General features: G+C 40.4%; 1 protein-coding gene across 10 annotated transcripts in view; it reads right to left on the reverse strand.

The window, feature by feature from the left end:
- The window catches only part of Cep128 (centrosomal protein 128), a 370,684-nt gene that overhangs the window by 264,773 nt on the left and 84,660 nt on the right, over window positions 1-21,251 (reverse strand). For all 10 annotated transcript variants that reach the window (XM_087554312.1, XM_087554311.1, XM_087554310.1 and 7 more), the window contains 3 exon segments: window positions 16,679-16,753; window positions 14,522-14,654; window positions 10,517-10,668 (listed from right to left, as the gene is read on the reverse strand). In XM_087554312.1, coding sequence (XP_087410438.1) covers window positions 10,517-10,668; window positions 14,522-14,654; window positions 16,679-16,753 — 360 coding nt within the window.

A 21,251-nucleotide genomic window follows, 5' to 3' on the forward strand; every position in this document is an offset into this window, starting at 1 on the left:
CAGCGCCTGCTCATCCTACAGCGCTTCCTAATTAGCAAAGGTGCTCCTTGCAAAAGGTGCCTGCACTACCTTAGGTACTATGTGAACAAAAGAAGAAGATTCACACTGCTGATCAAGATGGTAAAGAGGAGAGGCAGGAACGGCGAAATGGGGGCAGAAAGTGAAGAAGGAACCCTAGCTCAGCCAGTGTGAGAATTCAGTCCCAGCGCTACAGCGCCATTGTGCCTAGACTCCTGACCACTGTATTCCTTCAGATTTGTCACTTCACTGTAAGCCTTGATGCTGGCACAGGAAAGGGCTTGGGAGGACAATGGGGAAGACAGAGACAGCGAACAAGTGGATGTGACCACAAGGACTGGTCCCCCAAATACAAAGGAAAAATGGCCAAGGTAAAGACTTAGACTAATATGTCACAATGTTCATGAAATAATCCCAAAACCAGAGATAGTCAAATGAAAATACAATCGTCTGTAAATCTTGTGTTTTCTATTGAAAATCAGTGAAGGGAGAAGGCCACTTGCTACATTTGGTCAAGTTTTCCAGTTTTCTAACTTCTGAAAAAACCGGAGAGCAAAGCTCTCCTAAACTCCAGGGGAAGAAAGTGACTATCAATCGCAAAGTCTCTACTAACTGCTCTGTCTGGTGTGTGTGTGTGTGTGTGTGTGTGTGTGTGTGTGTGTGTGTGTGTGTGTATGAGTGTATGTTCATATGTGTGTTCATGTGTGTTTATGTGTGTTCATATGTGTGTGTTCATGTGTGTGTGTTTGTGTGTTCATATGTGTGTGTTCATATGTGTGTGTTTATGTGTATGTTTATGTGTGTATAAAGGGAGGTATAGATATACATATATGCATATATATAATAACATGTATATAGATGTGTAAGGTTATATATACATACACATATATACACACATTTATAAAAATCACATATACCTCTGACTTTATGTTTACATACACACTATTAAACGTCCTACAAGGGGATTTAGCTCAGCGGTAGAATGCTTGCCTAGCAAGCGCAAGGCCCTGGGTTCAGTCCTCAGTTCCGAAAAAAAAAAATCATTAAATGTCCTACAATTTAAAAATGCACTCTATAGAATTATACAGATATTTATATTATAGCCATTTAATGGGCCATAGAGAGTAACTTTTATGTTTTAATTATTATAGAGGACAAAAGTTTACATATTTTTATTAAGTTGATTTCAAAAATAACTGTTTCATTACAAATCTTTGGTAATAACACAAGTGTCACTGACAATATTTTTCATAAAAACTCCTCAACCAAAAGAGAATTATCAGTCCCGCACTGCAGTTTCTAGAAACACACTATAGTGAGTAGTAGCACATACTAACACACTACAGCATCTCAGGCACTGCAGTGCAAATCTTTGCTCGTCACAAACATAAAAACAGCAGCCCTAAAGCGAGCAATGGTCAGCAAGCCACTGGAAACAAGATTCATAGAAACAACAATTCTCCTTAGTAACAGCTCTGCAAACAAAGACTCCCAGAACCCTCCTGAGCTGGGCTGGTTTTTGTCTCGGGTGGGTGGGGAGGAACAAATCAGATCTGTAAAACAGATGTAATAGATCTGGAGTGCAGAAGTAAGACAAAGATTATCTTCTTGCTCCCTCTGTGCCATTTCTGGCAGTCAGAGATGCCATGTTGTCCTGTGGTAGACACCCACTCTGGGCCTCTTGGGTGTGGGTTCCAAAGCCTGTTGGAAGCCGGGGCAGGACCTGGTCTGGAGTCATAATAACAACACCTAGGGTTACAAAAGTATGTATAGAGGTTCCTCCCACATTGTGCATAAGACTAACCTTCACTGAACAGACAAAATAACTACTGACTTATGGGGATCTCATTGGAAATTCTCAGATTCTCAATCAGATCATGCCCCACTCACCTCTGTTGGAAATTAGCCTGACATGCTATCACATGCCTTGACGAACTCACTCATTTCAGGCTAATTCCAGTGTTTTGTGAACCCATACAGAAAGAACTGCTCATCAATTGTCCAGTCAGGAGGACTAAGACAAGCCTCTTTGAACAAAAGAACTCAAATCAATCAAAGCATGTCTGCGGCTTTGAAACATATCTACATGACGCTAAATTAGGCCATCACTCACTGAGGCTGTAATAGCCAAAGCTTCTTTCAAAGTACAGGAATGGCAAAGTAGGATACACACTTAAAATCTCGGAGCAAAGTCTTACCTTAAGCAAAGCACACATTAAACTGATTCAAACGTTTAACAAGTTACAGGGAAAATAAAATATCAAGAGCCACTTTGCTGCCATGTCAAAAACAGCTTCGTGTAACTCTCCATTCTTAGCACAGTAATTTCAACCTCATCGCTGTTATCACTTTCTTCCTAATAAGCAGAAAGACATATATGGCCCTGACCCATACTAGGTCCCTGAAGTCTTAGTAATTAAAACTGTTTCTTCATACGTCATATGAGAACATGTTTGTGTCTTCATACAACATATGAGAACATGTTTCATACAGCTACTTGCACTTTTAATGACACATCCTACCAAGCTTAAGCAAATGCAGAAAATGATGTCCAATGAATTAAATGCATTCATCTCTGTGAGGAAATATTAACTTGTTTTACTAACTATGGTACTCATTATACAGATTTTAAACATGTATTTCTTCAGAATGTTTACCTTTGAACTCAAGGGGGCATACAATTTACTTCTAGGTCCCAGCAATGCGCAAGGGAAGTCTGACCCTAGTACACATCTTGAAAGACATTCATATTTTATTCCTTTCACACTCCGTTAGATTGATAATTACAGCCACATAGCTCCTGATGTTTAACGCAGCACTTAAGAGAAAGGACTCCTGGCTGGAGGGATGGCATGGTGGCCAAGAGCGCTTGCTGCACTTGCAGAGGTTTGTGTCCAAGAACCCACATGGCATCCACAACTGTCTATAATTCTAATATCAGGGGTACAATGCCATCTTCTGACCTCTGTGGGCATCAGGCACACACCTAGTGCACATACATACATACATTTAGGCAAAACACTCATATACATAAAATAGTAAAATAAATCTAAACAACATTAAAGACAGAAAATGCAGATACAACAATTCCGTGCTTTAAGCAGATTGGCTTGGGGACCCTTCTGATGGCAGGTCCACACAGGCATCCATGAAAAACATGTACCCATACCTCACCAATACCGACACAGTGGCAAAGACGTCTAGGACAAACCACACAGTAAAGTAAAGGACATTATGCCCAGCTTCTAACATAGGTTGACAATGAGAAACTCAGTGTAAGCTAGCCTGTAATGCTATTGCAGGTCGCCATTATGGGGCAATCGAGACACCCTTACAGGGCGATGCATTTTATTCCAATACATTGTTGTGAAAGACTGCTGAGGCTGCATTTGACAAAAGTTTAATAGTGGATAAGATGGCAAGAGCGTTAGTTAGATGAACCAGATGTTTGATGGGGAGATCAAAAATGTGTCAGTATGTCAAAAGATCCCAGCTAAAGGTTTAGTCATCTCAGATAATGTAAACTGATCACATGATGTAGACATGACATCAGACACAGCACACTGCACACGGCACAGGAAAACAGGCTTAAATCAAGAGTTCCAATTCACCAAATTATTTTTTAAGGGATGGAGAGTAAACCAGAAGTAAATAATTATCAAAATATCCCATTTCATCAAAAATTATAACATTTTGCAAACCATAAAAATATGGCACATAAATGAAAAAGAACAGAGAAATAGCCTGTGAGGGAGTTCAGATGCTGAACTCACCAAAGACATCACCTCAGCTATTACACTCCAAAGGATGAAGGTTCAGTGATGATAATATCTCGTCAAACTGACTTCTGAAATACTCGAGAGTCTACACGCCTACCTCTAGTTGGCTTTTTCTTCTGTTGTCTTTTTGAATTGTGATGAGTGAATACCAGGCCCTGTATGATAAATCATATAAATAATACATGCTCTAATGTAGTAGGTGATAGCTTCCTTCTCAAAATGCCTGCTTTTGTTGATTTATTTAATGAGCCTTCCTCAGTTAAGGTGCTTTTAGTCAGGTAAATGTTTTCATGGTAACTGAAAAGGTAATTAATACAAATTCTTACCAGCTCTTCTGCAAAACCTTAGGACACCATTAAAGGCAGTACCTACCCGGTTCTTTGAGACAGAGCTGACTAGAGTTTGCCTGACCATCGTCTATGATCAGCAGTCCCCTTAGAAAAAGAGGCTGCACATTTGATACAAGCCCAGGCTTTACCTAAGGCAACTAGGGCAAATTAAAGGCATTCATGGCTTTGGGGAGAAAATCACTAACACTTTATATATATCGAGTTATATATCATTTAAGCTTTATTTTGTACAAAGATAATTTTACTATTTGCCAACTTTAAAGAGTATAACAGGGCTACCAGCACTTTTGTAAGGCTGAGTACAATCTAGTCTCGTTTTATGCCCTTATAGGAAGCTCCCTGAAACAAACATATAAAAAAAAAAAAAAACAATTTAATTTGCCACTTAAAATGATATGCTATCAAGTTAAAATTACTCTAAAGGTAAGGTAACAATAGAGACTGCAGGAGTCGTGTATGAATAGCTGAATTGCATGCTATAAAGCCTCCAAACGCCTTCTCTCCATACCTGTGCTAGTCGGAGCCTTGCACACCACCACCACGGCACCGCGTTTGCTTCAGATTACCCATCCTTCCAAGCCAAGTTATTATGTCCAAAACTGTATGTTATCCTTTTAGTTGCTTTGGATATTAAATCAGTCCATAACCAATATGAAGCTATCAATACTCCACAGTTTGTGGACCACACTTACAACCTCATTTCCTCCCTGCAGGCACAAGTCTTATCCTTATATATGTCTGCTTTGTTTCCAAAATGAGGACTTGGCATGATGTTGGAAAGGAAAACTTGAAAATATTTTCATTTCTGAATTATTTCTTCATTAAATACCTCCAAATTATAAACTTTTAAATATTAATGATGCCTTAACAAAAAAAAAAAAAAAAAGACACCCTGACCTCAGAATCTTCATAGCACAGAGAGAGTGCAGAAGAGTGCAGAAAACAGAAAGGCTGCCTTACTTGCCAGCTTCTTAAACTCCCAGCTTAACATATTGGAGGTGGGATACTGGACTTAAACTAAAGCCTCCAGGAAGAGAGTGCTGCCTCCCCATGGTGTTTTCCCTTGTAAAGTATCTCAGCCAGAGATACCTGTTGGAAACTCTTCCGAACACAGAGCATTTGCTCAGTAAACCGCCACAAGGTTAGAAGCACACTAAGTCCCACCATGGTCAGTGAATTTGACCTCTGGATAGTGTCATGCTTTACCACATGCATTTGCATTAGAAAAGGTTAACAAGATTTAAACAGGGAATTACATGCAGAAAACAAAGGTCTTCAAGCTTCTGCCTCCCAGCATCCTGCTCCTAGGAGTGACATTTCCCAACTGTCTCCTGATCTGCCCAGGAAATGTAAGACTCAAAAGACCTCTGCTAAGAGCCCACCTCCCTGTCTTCAGTTACTAACATGGCTTTCAGGCTTTGGTTTTTCTCACTGCCCTCTCTGTCTTAAGGTACATTCTGGAACTGCACTCCCAATGTTTTCCTGTGAATCGCCATGTCAGTTGTCACCCATTATTACCTCCAAGGTTGAAGCTAAGTGATGTTTAGCAGCTTGGTGTGATATGGCTTTTTTATTTTTGTTTTTGTTTCTTTTTTTTCTCCCTTTTCAAGTTTCAAGCTGAATTTAAAAGTCAAATTTTTTCTGAAGAATTAAGCTAATGGAAGACAGACCAGAGATTAAATCAGGGGGAAATCATGACTGGTGCTTGGAATTGTCTGAATACAAAGAACCCATCAAGGGTAATGACGTTCAACCTCAGTGTACAGAAGGAGACATGCTTAGTGCTTTCCAAGCACTTACAGCTAAGTTCTTGGGGAGAATTTGATGCACAGATTCCTCAAACTCAAACATGGCTTCTTTCCATTTGGATTTTCCTCCAATATAAAACAATTGCTTCAAATACATATTATTACATATTACCAATAACAAACGGTAATAGTTAGACAAAGCGCAGATTCTCCCAGAGGTTGACAGTTCTTACGGAAACCAGTGTGCTTTTAAGAAGTGACTCTGAACACTTGCTGTGTAAGCGTGACATGGGCACCCAAGTAGAGATCCCCGCACTCTCTTAAAGAGCTGGGGGCAAGATCCTGCTGCCTGCTGGCCTCTGGCCTCTAGTCCAACTCCTGGATCAGGGACCCGTCCTCAAGAGATTACAGAGTGATAGAACAGGACATCTGATGTCCTCTGCTAGCCTGGGCGCGCGCATGCACACACACACACACACACACACACACACACACAGAGGGGGGGTGCCTCTCTCTTTCTCCCTCTCTCTCTCTCCACAGCAAACAAACATGCAAGCAAGTCAAGCAAGGAATCAAGAAAGAAAGAAAGGAAGAAAGAAAGAAAGAAAGAAGCAAAGGAAGGAAGGAAGGGAGGAAGGAAGGAAAGAAGGAAGGAAGGAAAGAAGGAAGGAGGGAAGGAAGGGAGGGAGGGAGGGAGGGAGGAAGGAAGGGAGGAAGGAAGGAAGGAAGCGACTGAACAACCAATGTCAGCTTTCAAAATTACTAAAAGATTTTCTGTTATTCCCTTCACCAACAAATGCTGAGCACATTATACACGTTAATGCATTTGGTAGGTAGCACAGGAGGGACACAAAAGCAAACCTGATTTTTAACCCGCACCCACACAAGAGCTCCCAGTACCCTACAGGTTTGCATTATAACATCAGTGCACACTGGTAAATAGCCTACAGCAAAATCTGTGCACAGCAAAATGTCAAAACAAAAGGCCATAAACATCAGAGTGAGGGCACATGAAACAAGGTTAGAAAAGACAAACCAATGTAGGGAAATGCTAGGGCACTGAGAAGGGGATTGGGGGGGGGGGCTCCTCATAGAAGCACTGGGAGTGGGGAGGGGATAGGGGGTTTGTGGAGGGGAAATTGAGAAGAGGGATAACATTTGAAATGTAAATAAATAAAATTACCAATTTAAAAAAAAAAAGACAGCAAATGGGAGAAGAGACAGAAAATGCAGTTGAATGGGGGAGGGGTCCTCTGGCAACAAGATGTCCCCTAATGGGAGGTGAAGGAGCAAGCAGCCTTCACGGTAGCCATGAACACACAGCCCTTCAGACATCCATATTTCTCATTCTGTCGTTGACTGGCAAGTGGTTTTCTGGTTTCAAATTTCAGATACAAAAAGTTAGAGCCTGCTAATAGATCCTTAAAGGCTCTATTACTCAGGCTCCCACAGTATAAGTGAATAGAGCACCTTACACCTTGCTCTCTACTGAGTTGCACTGCAGTTGGCAGCCAGTCACCAGGATCACTTTAACTGCAGGACACAGACCACGCATTTGCAGACAAGACAATATTCTGTATGATGTCTTACAAGATCAAAACACCAAAGCCAACTCTGTCTTGGTGACAGGGCTGCTGGGTTAATCCTGTTGCTCCTTTTCTACCTTACTGAGACCTACTTTGAAATTTAGAAGGAATATATCCTAATCATTGTAAGACAATGAAAAGACAATGGGTGTGTGTGTGTGTGTGTATGTGTGTGTGTGTGTGTGTGTGTGTGTGTGTGTGTGTGTGTTCTCTTAAGTCTAAATATTCTAAAAGAGCTTAGGGAGGGAGGAGAGGAGATAAGTTAGGATTTACTCAAAAAGACACAGAACCAAGGGAAACTGAAACCAAGGGCAAAATAAAAGATGAACATGTGGGAACTTTAAGGAAAAACACTGTTACCTAACAAGCCTTTTCATGAGAACCTAAAGAACGACAGGAGAATGGTGGTTAAAAGGAACAGGCATCAAGTGTTATACAAATGCTACGACCACTATCACACAGACTCATGCGTGGACTTGCATAATTATCTCATTTTGTGCATCTTCTGATTTCTTTGTTTAACATATTTAACATTTTAAAATTAACTAAAAGAAACACTGACCCAGAGGAGAGATACCAGCTATGCAAGTATCAAAACCTAAGTTCAATCTCAAAACCCAAGAGAAGACAGGTGTGATTGCATGTTTGTAAGCCAGCACTGGTGGGGAGAGGGGACAGGTGGCCCCCGAAAGACCAATGGCCAGCCTAGCTAAATCAGAGAGCTTCAAGAACAGTGAGAGACCTGTCTCAAACATACAGAGGAGGGCCAGCAAGGTGACTCAGTGGCTTTGTAAAGGAGCTTGCCACTAAGCCTAACAACTTGAGTTCACCCTGGGACCACATGGTAGGAACAACTCACTTCCAAGTTATGCTCTGAACTCCATACTTTGTGGTGTGTTCCTCTGTAGGTACACACACAATAAATGAGTAAATACAGAAGTAATAATTTTGGTTTTTTTAATATCTTAACTGAAACAGAATTATATCACTTTCCCTCCTCCCTTTGCTTCCTCAAGCCCCTCCCAGACAGACCGTCACTCAAACCTGTTCCATTCCCCTACTCTCAAGTTGGTAGCCTGTTTTTCTTCTGTTGCTGCACACACACACACACACACACACACACACACACACACACACACAAACAACTAAAGGAGGTCAATTATCATTTGGTTATAAAGTACATGAGGCAACAAGAGCCCAACAGCCCCAAATTATCTAACATTTTGTTAAAAGTGCAGGAGAAACTAAATGGCATTCGTCTACATTTCAGAGGCAGTCTAATAGTCAGCAGCTCCAACTCCAGGATCAGCAACCTTTATTTTTCACAGAGCCCATACCAGATATCACTGTGAGAACAGAGCACAAGGTATGAAAAACAGACACGGCATAATCAGAACTATTGTTAAATCCAAATCAACTGGCTACCGCAGGAGTGCGGGGCCAGCCTGGGCTATGGAATGAATCTAAGGCCACTCTGGTCTTCAGAGAAAGACTGTGTCTCCAAAGTAGGGCAGTGGAGGATGACAGAGAAGCTGGGGACTGAAAAGTAAAACTATTTTCCTGGAAATGAATACTATATCTTTGCAGAGTCTTCCTAAAGCCGCTGTGAGGGAAACAATACTTCAAGAGCAACAGAAAGACTGGGTGTGTAAGCTGAGCCTCTCTCTAGCTGCTCTGCAAACCAAAACCCTCTGCGACCAGTCTAGCCTGTGTGAAAATCACTCCCGTGTATTACTATTAAGCTGGAAACAGAAAGTCAGGCTCCTCAAGACCGTTAGTAAGCTATCAACCATTTTTAAATGCCCATGAATTGCAGGACTTCCCACACACCATCCAATTTCTATAACAAGAATAAAAGAGAAGTAACCAGGGGGAGGAGAACAGGAAGAAGAGAACAAGGACTAAGACGTGGGCAAGAACAACCCACGGGGGTTTGCCGCTTTTTCCCTCTGACCCTTGTTCCTTGTGTTTGCTGTGCTCTGCTTTAACCCCGCTTCTGCTCAATAACGCAATGTTGGCACGTCCGTCACCAGCAACGGGGCCACACTAATGCTGCCCGGGAAGCAAATGTTAGAAGTCATATTGTGTGGCACAGGAGCTATTTCTGGTATTTCTTAAACGTCTAGAAAGTGTTGAAAAGAGTATGCCAATATTTCTTTACTATCTCTGTGATCTAAACCTTGAACCAAATCCAAAAGGTATTTTTAGTGACATGCTGACAAGATAAAAAGAGAAACTCAGACTGAAGAAACATTCAGTACCTCCTTTAGGTTCTATAAAGTTAGGAGCTGTGAGCATCAATTTTCTACCTATCATTATAATTATGGAAACTCTTCAAATGCAGCAACTTATTAGAAGACAACCGCACTAATAAACAGATGCAGGGGGAGCTGATACATATCTATTTGCCATCTATTTTTATCTAATTTGCATAATTAGAATTAAGTTATTTCCTTTCATAAGGTATTTTTCTTTGATTTTTAATATATTCTGATAATTACCTCATCTATGCTAGATAAAAGACATGGAAAATGGCAGCTGCCCGCTTTCAACTCCTTCATGGTTACCCCATACTCACGAGCACCCACAACTGCCATTCCTAGACTCATTGCAATGCTAACCTACCTCAGACAAACAGCTACAGCTATAGGACTCTGAAGTATTCCAAAGAAGAGCTATTCCTTGGTTCTTATCACTCTGCCACATTAGGCCCCCAAATAAAACACTGCCATCTCAGAGAAGAACCCCTTTCTGTGTGTAGGGCCATGAGTAACTTCCAGTTTAAAAAGAAGGAAGGATTTCACTGTGAAATAATGGAGGAAACCAATAAAAGACCTTGTTTCAGAGTCCCAAAAGAAAATCTAAGCTCTAAGGAGGGGCTATATACGAGTCAATCAACTGTTAGCTTAATTTAATATATTTGCCTTCAAAACTAGCTGTCAAAATAATACAATTTTCTATTAAGACATCTTTAAGCAATTCTAGTAAATAAAATTAAAACTGTGTTTCAAATGGAGATTAAAGGCAGCTGTCACCTCTATTTTGGCTGCCAAGTTTGCTTTCTCCAGGTCTTTCCGGTCCATGCACCGCTTCACTTCCTCCAACTCAGAAGCCATGGCGTTGAAGTTGAGCTGCACTCGCAGATCTGCCATCTGCTTCTCCAGATTCTGTTTCTCCCGCTCTACTCCTTAGAGGTAAACGGAAAGCTCTGTGGTTACTCTCTATTCACAGGAACACGTACTTTTGAACACTTACCATTAAACCTTTGTGTCGAAGGCCCTAGCTCACGCCATGTACTCAGCAGGTTGCAGTCTACGGTCTGTCATCGCAAGCCTCATGGCTCCCACACACTCATGATCGCCACTCAGTGCCACCCCTCAGCCTGCAGCAAAATCAAGTACCACATATAGTTCCCAAATCTACACAGGCAGACACACACGCCATGCTTTCTTAGTCACAGTAATGTTTTCAGTGTTTCCTAATTTCAGTTACAACTTACTTCAAGACCCTGCTAGACCTTTTGTTTATCACAGTTTGTGAAGGCCTACATTACTGTGACATTTTTAAACCAAAGCACTGAAGCCAACCAGGCCACCATACACTGATGCTCCAGAAGCTTATGGACAGGGAAATGCCATTCTTACATATAAACAACAATTATTCTTCTCAGTCTCTGCAAGACTGACTGCTCTCCCTAGACACTGATTCTGAAGGCTATACCTGAAATTATACCTCTGAGTAATATACATTCATTAGTATTTAATTCAACACAAATTGCTTGGTCAATGAAACAAAGAACATGTTATTATGTCCTTCACATGGGAAGATGGGTAACCTAAAAATCCATTGTTAATAAACTTGCATTATAAGAATGGAAAGACACACAAAATACTTCCTTTACTGTAAAGTATTAGGAATTAGAATAAATACTAACAATTTAACACTACCATTTTCTAATAATTTTCATTCTAGAAAAGGAATAAAGTAAATATGATCAAATCAAATTTGTAAGCAGTTTACAAAATACACTCCACCGTAAGAAATAGTAAAGTGCTCGAAACTTCACCCTGAAAAAGAGGACATATGAGCTCTCCAACAGCATAAGAACATCTGACAAATGACAACAGGAGGGACACAGTGAGAATGGGGAACTGAGCTGCACTTACACGATACAATCAAACTCTACTAAGCTGAAAGAAATGGCATTGGAATGTTCTCCTGGGTAACAAAACAGCATGAAGGGCCAGCTACAAAACAGGGTTCGCTATCCAGGTAGGTTCTGAGTATGCAGCATACCCAATACTCAACAAATTCAAGGACAGGAAGGGACAAACGCAGCAAGGAGCTCATCCAAGGCACTGAGACCTTCAAGTTTCTCCCAAAGACTATATCATACACATTTCATGATACATACAGTGTGGCTACCTACTACTAAATACATATTGTATAAAATGTACAGGAACAAATGTATAGGCCATTATATACTTCATAAAATATTTATGTATTTGGAATCCATACATACAGAATTCAGTGACATTTTTAAACATAAAATACTAATGTTGATAGACATTATACATACACGTATATCATATACAATAAAATGTTTCACAAGGTTAGAATATTTAAAACATTAACAAGAAAAGAAAACCCATGCTCTCTTCACAGACCCAGAGGATTGTTATATGTATGCCCCCTGGGAGGATGGGCGCATCATTAGGGGACAGCTCATTACAAGCTCAAGGTTGTGGAAGACGTTTGTTAAGATTGCTGCTGTAACACTGTTACACTGTGGGACTCTTGTGAGTGGGCAGTGCCCAGACGTGGGCTGTGTTAGTTATTGCAAGTGTGGCTTTGTGTCCAGTGCTTTCCTAGCTGCCTCTCACAGATGTGCATTCTCGTGTGACTCTTGTGTTCATTTGTGCTCACCCTGCCTCCTCTCCCTCTCCTCCTCCAGCCCCCACTGGACTTGTGGACTTGCCTTGCCTTCTCCTTCTCTGCAGTCTTCTCTTATGCAAAGTCACCTACTGTGTTTTTATGCAGCGAAGCTGCCGCCACATGCAACCCCTGCATCTGAACTTCCCGGCTGCCCAATCTGGTGAAATACATTCATTTTCTTTCATCACTGAAGTGAACAGTGAACCTTTCTCCCTAGAATAGTTCCATGAATTAGAGAGATAATGTGCAGGAAGTCACATAAAACCCTTTACATAATAAGGATCCAACATGCTGTAGTAGACGGTTTTCATGAAGATAATAAAAGGAAGAACTCCTGTCTTAGAAGGGTGAGCAGCAGTGTAGAAGAGAGGGTGTGAAGCAGTCAGAGCACAGAGAGGCAAGTTACAATGGAAGGAGAAGTCAGCTGACACATGTCAAAGCTGGGGCGGCAGAATAAGAAAAGAGGGGTGACAGATTTGAGAGCTATCAGAAGCCATGTAGTGAGTGACACAAGCCTGTAATCCCAAAAGCCCGAGAATACAGCAGTGATCCCAGCTGCAAGGCTAGCCCAACCTAGGCCATGAAGAGTATGATCTTCTCTCACAATATGAAAGAACATGAGAGAGACGGGGACAGACACATAGCAGACCAGAGGTAGGGACCCATTGAAGAGTGGAGAGAAGAAATAATCTCACATGTTACTTTGTGTTTTAGGCTGAAGTATCCAGAATGGAAAATGAAACCATCAATCAAGATGGGAAAGAGAAAAGGTCTGTTTGTGGTTTTTATTTAGAAAATACTTCATTTCAGCAAGAACTTATTTATATAGTACAATACTGTGTACAAAAAAATGCAATGTTTCCAGAACATTACGGCTGTCAATTTCCACACAAAGTCAACTCAACTATGTAAATTGAGATTAGTTACATGAATATATATATATATATATATATATATATATATATATATCTGTAATAGCAATATGTTATCTGTCAGACAACAGTACCAGATTTGCAGGGTTTTTCAGCCATCATTAGAAAATTATTAAGAATTCCAGCAAGACAAAAAATTTTAAAAAGATAAAATGCAAAACCCCAGAAAATAGCAAACTTCTCTTTCTCCAGTGGCTCCCTGGCACCGCCCTGTTGTATTAGCTTCTCAAGCATCTCCCATAGGTAGAACACTCTAGAGCAGCGTCACTAAAACGAGCTCTGGATAAGGCACTACCAGGTCACAAGACAGGAACAAGACACTTCACAGTTACAGGGATTTGGAAAGCGATGTCATATATCTACGTAATGGAGGAGGCTGTAATTCCGAAGGCATTAGAAGACCACGCTTGAGGAAAGGATGACTCAGCTGCAAATCTGCTGACTGTACATTCTGCGGATGAACACATGGAAAGAACCAACAAGCAACTCCACTGATCGGCAGAAGTCACGAGATTGAGTAGGAGCAGACCCAAGGGTGGTTCTAAGAGGTGATCGCTAAAGCCTAGGATTAAATAGCTCCTCAGGAGAAACACTAAATTTGAAAAGCCGTTAATAGAACACTAGGCAAAAATCAACCTTGGAAGAACAGGAAGGTTCAGGGATAAGAACATCAGTAGAAGAGCCTTAAGAACCAGGAGCAGTCGAATGAGGTACGAAACGATGATGCCACTGCATTTGACTGTGATCAGTGCAAAACCAAGCTGAGACCGCATTCCAGCCCCCAATCTCCAAACAACAATATCCCAATATTAATTGTTCACATATTAAAAATTAGGGGGGAAAAGAAAGTAGCAAAATAACAGTACATTTACATCTTAATTCCAAAGACCCACATGTAAGGAAAAGAACAGAAAAATTAAAGCTTCCTCACAACCTTTGTCTTTCTTAGACAACACCCATGAGACAAGCAGATCTGACAATGGAAATGGGAAACTGGAAAGAGACAACGAAATGTCTCCTCAAGCACCAGAGACATTCTAATCATATTCTAGAATATGGCCAACTTGTTGGAAAATCTTGTAGATGACTAAGAAATTGGAAAAGATGAATAAACCATGACCTGAGGAGTGCACCTCTAGGGATGGGAAGCCACACCCAGCATCCAGATTATACCTCTTCTAAACCTCCGGTCATCCCCTTGATCATCCTGGTGGCTTGACGGTTGCTTGGAAATGCAAGATACTTGATGCTGCAAACCCCTTTGGTCACCTTCTGCTTTAATAAGTTGTGTACGCAGTTCTTCCACCTAAGAGCAAGTCAGAAAGTAAACTGCTATCAACTGTCAAAAGCAGGAAACAAATTAACTCACAGATTACTCTAAACTGTGCCCTGGGGAAAACACTCCCTCCTAATGGGCTACCCTGGTACAATAAAGCCAGCTAAATGCCCAGCTGGCTACACACGCAGTAGAGAAGGCTTATACTCCATGGTTTTTCATTCTTCCATGACTTTCAAAAGGAATGTCTTTTCCTTCTCTGTGTCCACAGTGACAAACAACTTTAACACCTCTTCGTTTCCCTTTCTAGTCCTGAGAATTTAACCCAGAACCTTTTTGAGGGAGGCAAGGGTGCTACCACTGGGCAACATCTTAACTGTGGTGCTCTGAACAAGAATGGCTCCCACAGGTTCATAGACCTGAGCACTTCGGGAGTGCCATTAGGAGGTGGTCTTGTTGGGGTAGGTGTGTTCTTGTTAGAGGAAGTATGTCATTAGGGTGGGCTTTGGGGTTTAAAATGTTCAACCCAGCCCGGAGTCTCTCTCTTCGTGTTGTCCTTTGATCTGGATATAGAGCTCTCAGCTCCTTCTCTATCACCATGTCTGCCTGCATGCTAGAATGCTTTCCACCATGATGACAATGAACTAAACCTCTGGAAAACATAAACAAGAACCAATGAAATGCTTTCCTTTATAAGACTTGCCATGGTCATGGTGTCTCTTCTCAGAAATAGAACACTAAGACACGACTCTAACTCCATTTTTAACTCTTTTGAGTTTTTTTTTTTTCAGACAGGCTTTTCTTAGGTACCCCAGGTTAGCTTCTCACAGCAATCCTTCCTGCCTCGGCCTCCTGAGCCCTGGGATTACAAGCATGTGCTAGCACATCTGGCTCAAACACATCTGGATTTGACCTCGGCCCACTCCATTACTACGCTTCAGCTCAGATTTATTTTCTTACTCTCTCCCTGCTTTCTTACATGGAAACATGCTATGCTGGTGATTAGACTCAAATGAAGGAAACATGACTTAGCATTTTATGATATCAGAAAAGCAGGAGAATGTGGAATTGTAAGACTCTGAAGCCATGGGCTGCATTTTTTGTTTTGACATATATACAGAGAGACTGGCAAATTTTCCACCATATAACAAATACACCCGTAACAAACATAATCAAGTTAGCAAAGGAAAAACAAAGTCACAACGACAACCTGCACCAAAAACTGACATTAAAGATTACAAAGTGGCACTTAGAAGTAGAAGGAATCAGCATGGAATTAAGTCCCAACATCCACAAAACAAAGTGTGAATTCTGCCAACGTGAGTGCCCCATGACCACTGACTGCAGGACGAAGTCAGTAAACTCATGTAAAGGCTCTGCAAAGCAGGTGCCTTTCCAGAGAGCATGCAGACTGACGTCTAACAAGTATGACCACAGGCACCCTGGCCTGCAGAGCATGTCTTGTAGCTGAGAAATGGAATCTCACTGCCCAACAGAAGGAGGCACATCTGATTTAGTAAGCACAGGGGGAGGGGCAGTTAGAAACATAGATACCCTTATCCAGTGCACTAAGATGACCACTGAAAGTTACTCACAAGCTCCCAACTGCTATTAGGGTTAATGGGCTACAAAACACTATACCTAAAAAGTAAACCTCATCTGGGGCTAAAAGGAGCCGGGCAGCATCCTGACAACCAGAGCAAAGGCAGTGATGCATTCACAGTAACCCAAACATGCACAGGTCTGTTCAATCTATTTTCCTCCTCCTTACTCTCCAGTGCCTCCTTGAACAGAATTAAGCTCCCGGGAAGTTTTATCTCACACATCCAGTGTACTTGTTCACTGTTCTGCTGAGAGAGATAAGTAGAGAGTCAGAGCAGCAGTCAGCAAAACACACTGTCACAGTGGGAACTGGGTCTGGCTTTTCTGTGAGCTCTCTGAATCTTCATATCTGCAGTCTGTGCTAACATACATGCCCTAAGGAGAAAAATTCTGGAGCTAGACTCAATCCACATTTAATGAAACAGCAGACTGTCTTAGGTTGATAGACTCACCTGATGCAAAAGCGTTTCTCTACTCCCTTCAGATTGGCTCAGCAGCCTGCGCGAGATCTCCAATTCCTGCTCCAGCTAGAGTTTAAACAAGATAAAAAGATGTAAAACGAAGCATAAAATAACTGTGCCCAGTGGACAAAATGTGTCCCGTAGGCCACAGCTAAAGAAGAAAATAACAAAACAGTTTCCAGGATATACTCACAATGAGTAGGATGGCATTTCACCACGAATAAACATTTATCTTCCATGAAAATGATGTTAATTACCTAACATAAAGGTGGTTGCGTGAAGCCTCCTAGATGTCTGAGACCTAATATGCTTCATCTCAGCTATGATCTCAGACCCCTACCCAAGCCTCAATTCATCTCTAAAATAGTCATTTTTACTATTTTCCTGAGATTCCCCATCCAGTTCTCAATAATGTTAGCAAAACTCTAAAACAATGTCTTCTTAAACAATGTTTTCTTGTACAAGTATGGTCAACTTTATAAATTAGAACAAAACCCACAGTGATCTAATAATTCAAACTACAGTTTATCTAGCATGACTTCTTACATTCCTCATACTCAAATGTATTTTAAATTTCTAAATTCAAAAAAGACATTAAAAATTTAATTAATAATATTGACGTTAGGTAAATACATAGAAAACACAGTTAGCTGAGCAAATATCCTAAAAGTTCAGAATATACCCACTTACTTCAGTGCAGAGAATGCAATAAGATGGGACGTAATATTTTTAATATTTTTTATTTAAAGCTTTTATGTGCTATACTTGTTTACATTTTGAAACAAGATAATATCAAAAATTTGTATTATATATTTAAGGGCTTAAATATATAAATCACTTAAACAATCATCTTGCTAAAACAAACTACCACCTTGTAACAACTGTATGAACAGTGGGTGTGCATGGCAAGGATCTGGAGGAGCCTCAGGACACAGGCAGTAGACATTTACAGAAGAGCACGACAGCTAAATGTATTCACATGCATGCAAAGCTAGTAAGATCATTACAACCACTGTGGCTTAGACTACTGTCAATTGCCTGGTTTGATACCCAATGGCAATTACATAGAAATTAAGAAAAAGGTACAAAAGGCCTCTATACATGTGATTTTGAAACATCATATGAATCTGTAATTATTTCTCAATGGACTATGTTCTATGTGTGTGTGTGTATATATATATACATGTGTGGGTACATGTATTTGTAGCCTTGTAAACATGCATGTTAATATCAAAGGTCAACATCAAATATCCAACTCAATCCCTTAGCACATTGTTTTTTGAAACAAGGTCTCCACTGAACCTAGAGTTCTCCATTCAGCTAGAATAGCTGCCCAACCCACCTGAAGATCCTCCTGCCTCTACATCTCCAACCCTGGGATTATTGGAGTACACTGTCATGCTATGCTTTCATTTAAATGCTATAGATATGAGTTTGGGCCCTTGTGTTTGTGTGGCAAACACTTTACTAACCCACCTCTCCAGTCACCATAATAATTTTTGTCCATTTACATAATAGTTCTTTCAAATTATACATGTAGCTAGTAAGACAGATGTATAAAAACACAGTATATGTAGAACTATAAAAAACATTATTCGGGTTGGGGATTTAGCTCAGTGGTAGAGCGCTTGCCTAGGAAGCGCAAGGCCCTGGGTTCGATCCCCAGCTCCTAAAAAAAGAACCAAAAAAAAAAAAAAAAACATTATTATTGTTCTCTTGAATCTATGATGAAATAAAGAAGGGAAAAAAAAATCACCTTTCAGTAGAAATAGCTTTGAAGTCAAACAAGCTACTACTGGTCATAAACTTACTCTAACATCAGCAGTTGAAACACCCCAGGGCAAACCCAATGGACTACCACACCCTGCCTCACACAAAGGTGATATGGAAGCAAGAATAAAGTCTACAGAGAATGGTGAGAGCTTTCATGAGGAGAAGTAGAAAGGGGTATGAAGCTAACAGTTGAAACTTTCCTCCAACGTTCCTTATCATGGGTTTTAGCCCAAAAACTAAGAGGTTACTTGGCCTCTGAATTGCCTTTTAGAGCTAAGGTTCAGTGTATCTATCACATAAATATAATATCATGTATCTATCACATAAATATAATATCTATCAAAAGTCCTTAGCATCTAATGAGAATGCAGGGTATGGTGGTTTGAGTAAGAATGGCTCCCTTAAGCTCATATACTTAAATGCATAGTCACCAGGGAATGGAACTGTTTGAAAGAATTAGAAGGATTAGGGGGTGTAGCCCTGTTGTAATAGGCACAGCCTTGTTGGAACAAGTATGTTATTAGGAGTGTACTTTGAGAATTCAAAAGCCCATGCTAAAGTCATTCTCTCTGCCTTAGGATGATGATACAGAATTCTCAGATTCAGACACAGATACACATACACATACACATAGGTACAGGTACAGATACAGATACAGACAGATACAGGTACAGGTACAGGTACAGATACAGATTCAGATAGGTACAGATACAGATACAGATACAGACAGATACAGATACAGATACAGATTCAGATAGGTACAGATACAGATACAGATACAGATACAGATACAGACAGATACAGATACAGATACAGATACAGATACAGATACAGATACAGATACAGACAGATACAGATACAGATACAGATACAGATACAGATACAGATACAGATACAGATACAGATACAGATACAGATACAGATACAGATACAGATACAGATACAGATACGGATACAGTGCCTACTGCATGCCACCATGTTCTCTGCCAGGAGGATAATGAACTAAATATCTAAAACTCTAAACAAGTCCCTAATAAAATGCTTTCTTTTCTAACAGTTGCCTTGGTCATTGTGTATCTTCACAGCAACAGAACAGTGACTAAGACAGAGGGTATTTTCAAATCTAGGCTGCTAACTATAAAGGAAATGAATACATACAAAATGTCTAGCCATTGGATGTCTCTACAGTTTTGTTCAGATGACTGCAGAACCTGGAAAAGCTGTTGCTGCTGTTGATGCATAACACACTGCTATTATTGGTCTTTTTATATAAATATAAATATATATATATATACAGAAATATAATTTGAATTTTTGGAAACTTTAGCTGTGCTGTCACCTTTGGAAAAAAGTATCCCCATTTACTGTGTTGAGTTGGCACTATACAGAAATTAACAGCCATATTGGTCTAGAAATGTTGAACTTAAGTTTTTTCCATTTGTACAGGGGTAACGCACTGTATTAAATATGTAAGGTCTTATCTACGTGGGTTTGATTACAAAAACTAATAAAGTATTCTCTAAATTTAAAAAAAAAATTAACTCAAATAAATCAGTTGCCTTCCTCTATACAAAAGAGAAACAAGCCGAGAAAGAAATTAGGGAAACGACACCCTTCATAATAGACCCAAATAATATAAAGTACCTCGGTGTGACTTTAACCAAGCAAGTAAAAGATCTGTACAATAAGAACTTCAAGACACTGAAGAAGGAAATTGAAGAAGACCTCAGAAGATGGAAAGATCTCCCATGCTCATGGATTGGCAGGATTAATATAGTAAAAATGGCCATTTTACCAAAAGCAATCTACAGATTCAATGCAATCCCCATCAAAATACCAATCCAATTCTTCAAAGAGTTAGACAGAACAATTTGCAAATTCATCTGGAATAACAAAAAACCCAGGATAGCTAAAGCTATCCTCAACAATAAAAGGACTTCAGGGGGAATCACTATCCCTGAACTCAAGCAGTATTACAGAGCAATAGTGATAAAAACTGCATGGTATTGGTACAGAGAGAGACAGATAGACCAATGGAATAGAATTGAAGACCCAGAAATGATCCCACACACCTATGGTCACTTGATTTTTGACAAAGGAGCCAAAACCATCAAATGGAAAAAAGATAGCATTTTCAGCAAATGGTGCTGGTTCAACTGGAGGGCAACATGTAGAAGAATGCAGATTGATCCATGCTTATCACCCTGTACAAAGCTTAAGTCCAAGTGGATCAAGGACCTCCACATCAAACCAGACACACTCAAACTAATAGAAGAAAAACTAGGGAAGCATCTGGAACACATGGGCACTGGAAAAAATTTCCTGAACAAAACACCAAGGGCTTATGCTCTAAGATCAAGAATCGACAAATGGGATCTCATAAAACTGCAAAGCTTCTGTAAGGCAAAGGACACTGTGGTTAGGACAAAACGGCAACCAACAGATTGGGAAAAGATCTTTACCAATCCTACAACAGATAGAGGCCTTATATCCAAAATATACAAAGAACTCAAGAAGTTAGACCGCAGGGAAACAAATAACCCTATTAAAAAATGGGGTTCAGAGCTAAACAAACAATTCACAGCTGAGGAATGCCGAATGGCTGAGAAACACCTAAAGAAATGTTCAACATCTTTAGTCATAAGGGAAATGCAAATCAAAACAACCCTGAGATTTCATCTCACACCAGTGAGAATGGCTAAGATCAAAAACTCAGGGGACAGCAGATGCTGGCGAGGATGTGGAGAAAGAGGAACACTCCTCCATTGTTGGTGGGATTGCATACTGGTAC

This window comes from Rattus norvegicus, chromosome 6 (genome assembly GCF_021556685.1).
Source record: "Rattus norvegicus strain SHRSP/BbbUtx chromosome 6, alternate assembly SHRSP_T2T, whole genome shotgun sequence".
In the NCBI taxonomy this organism is placed as follows: Eukaryota; Metazoa; Chordata; class Mammalia; order Rodentia; family Muridae; genus Rattus; species Rattus norvegicus.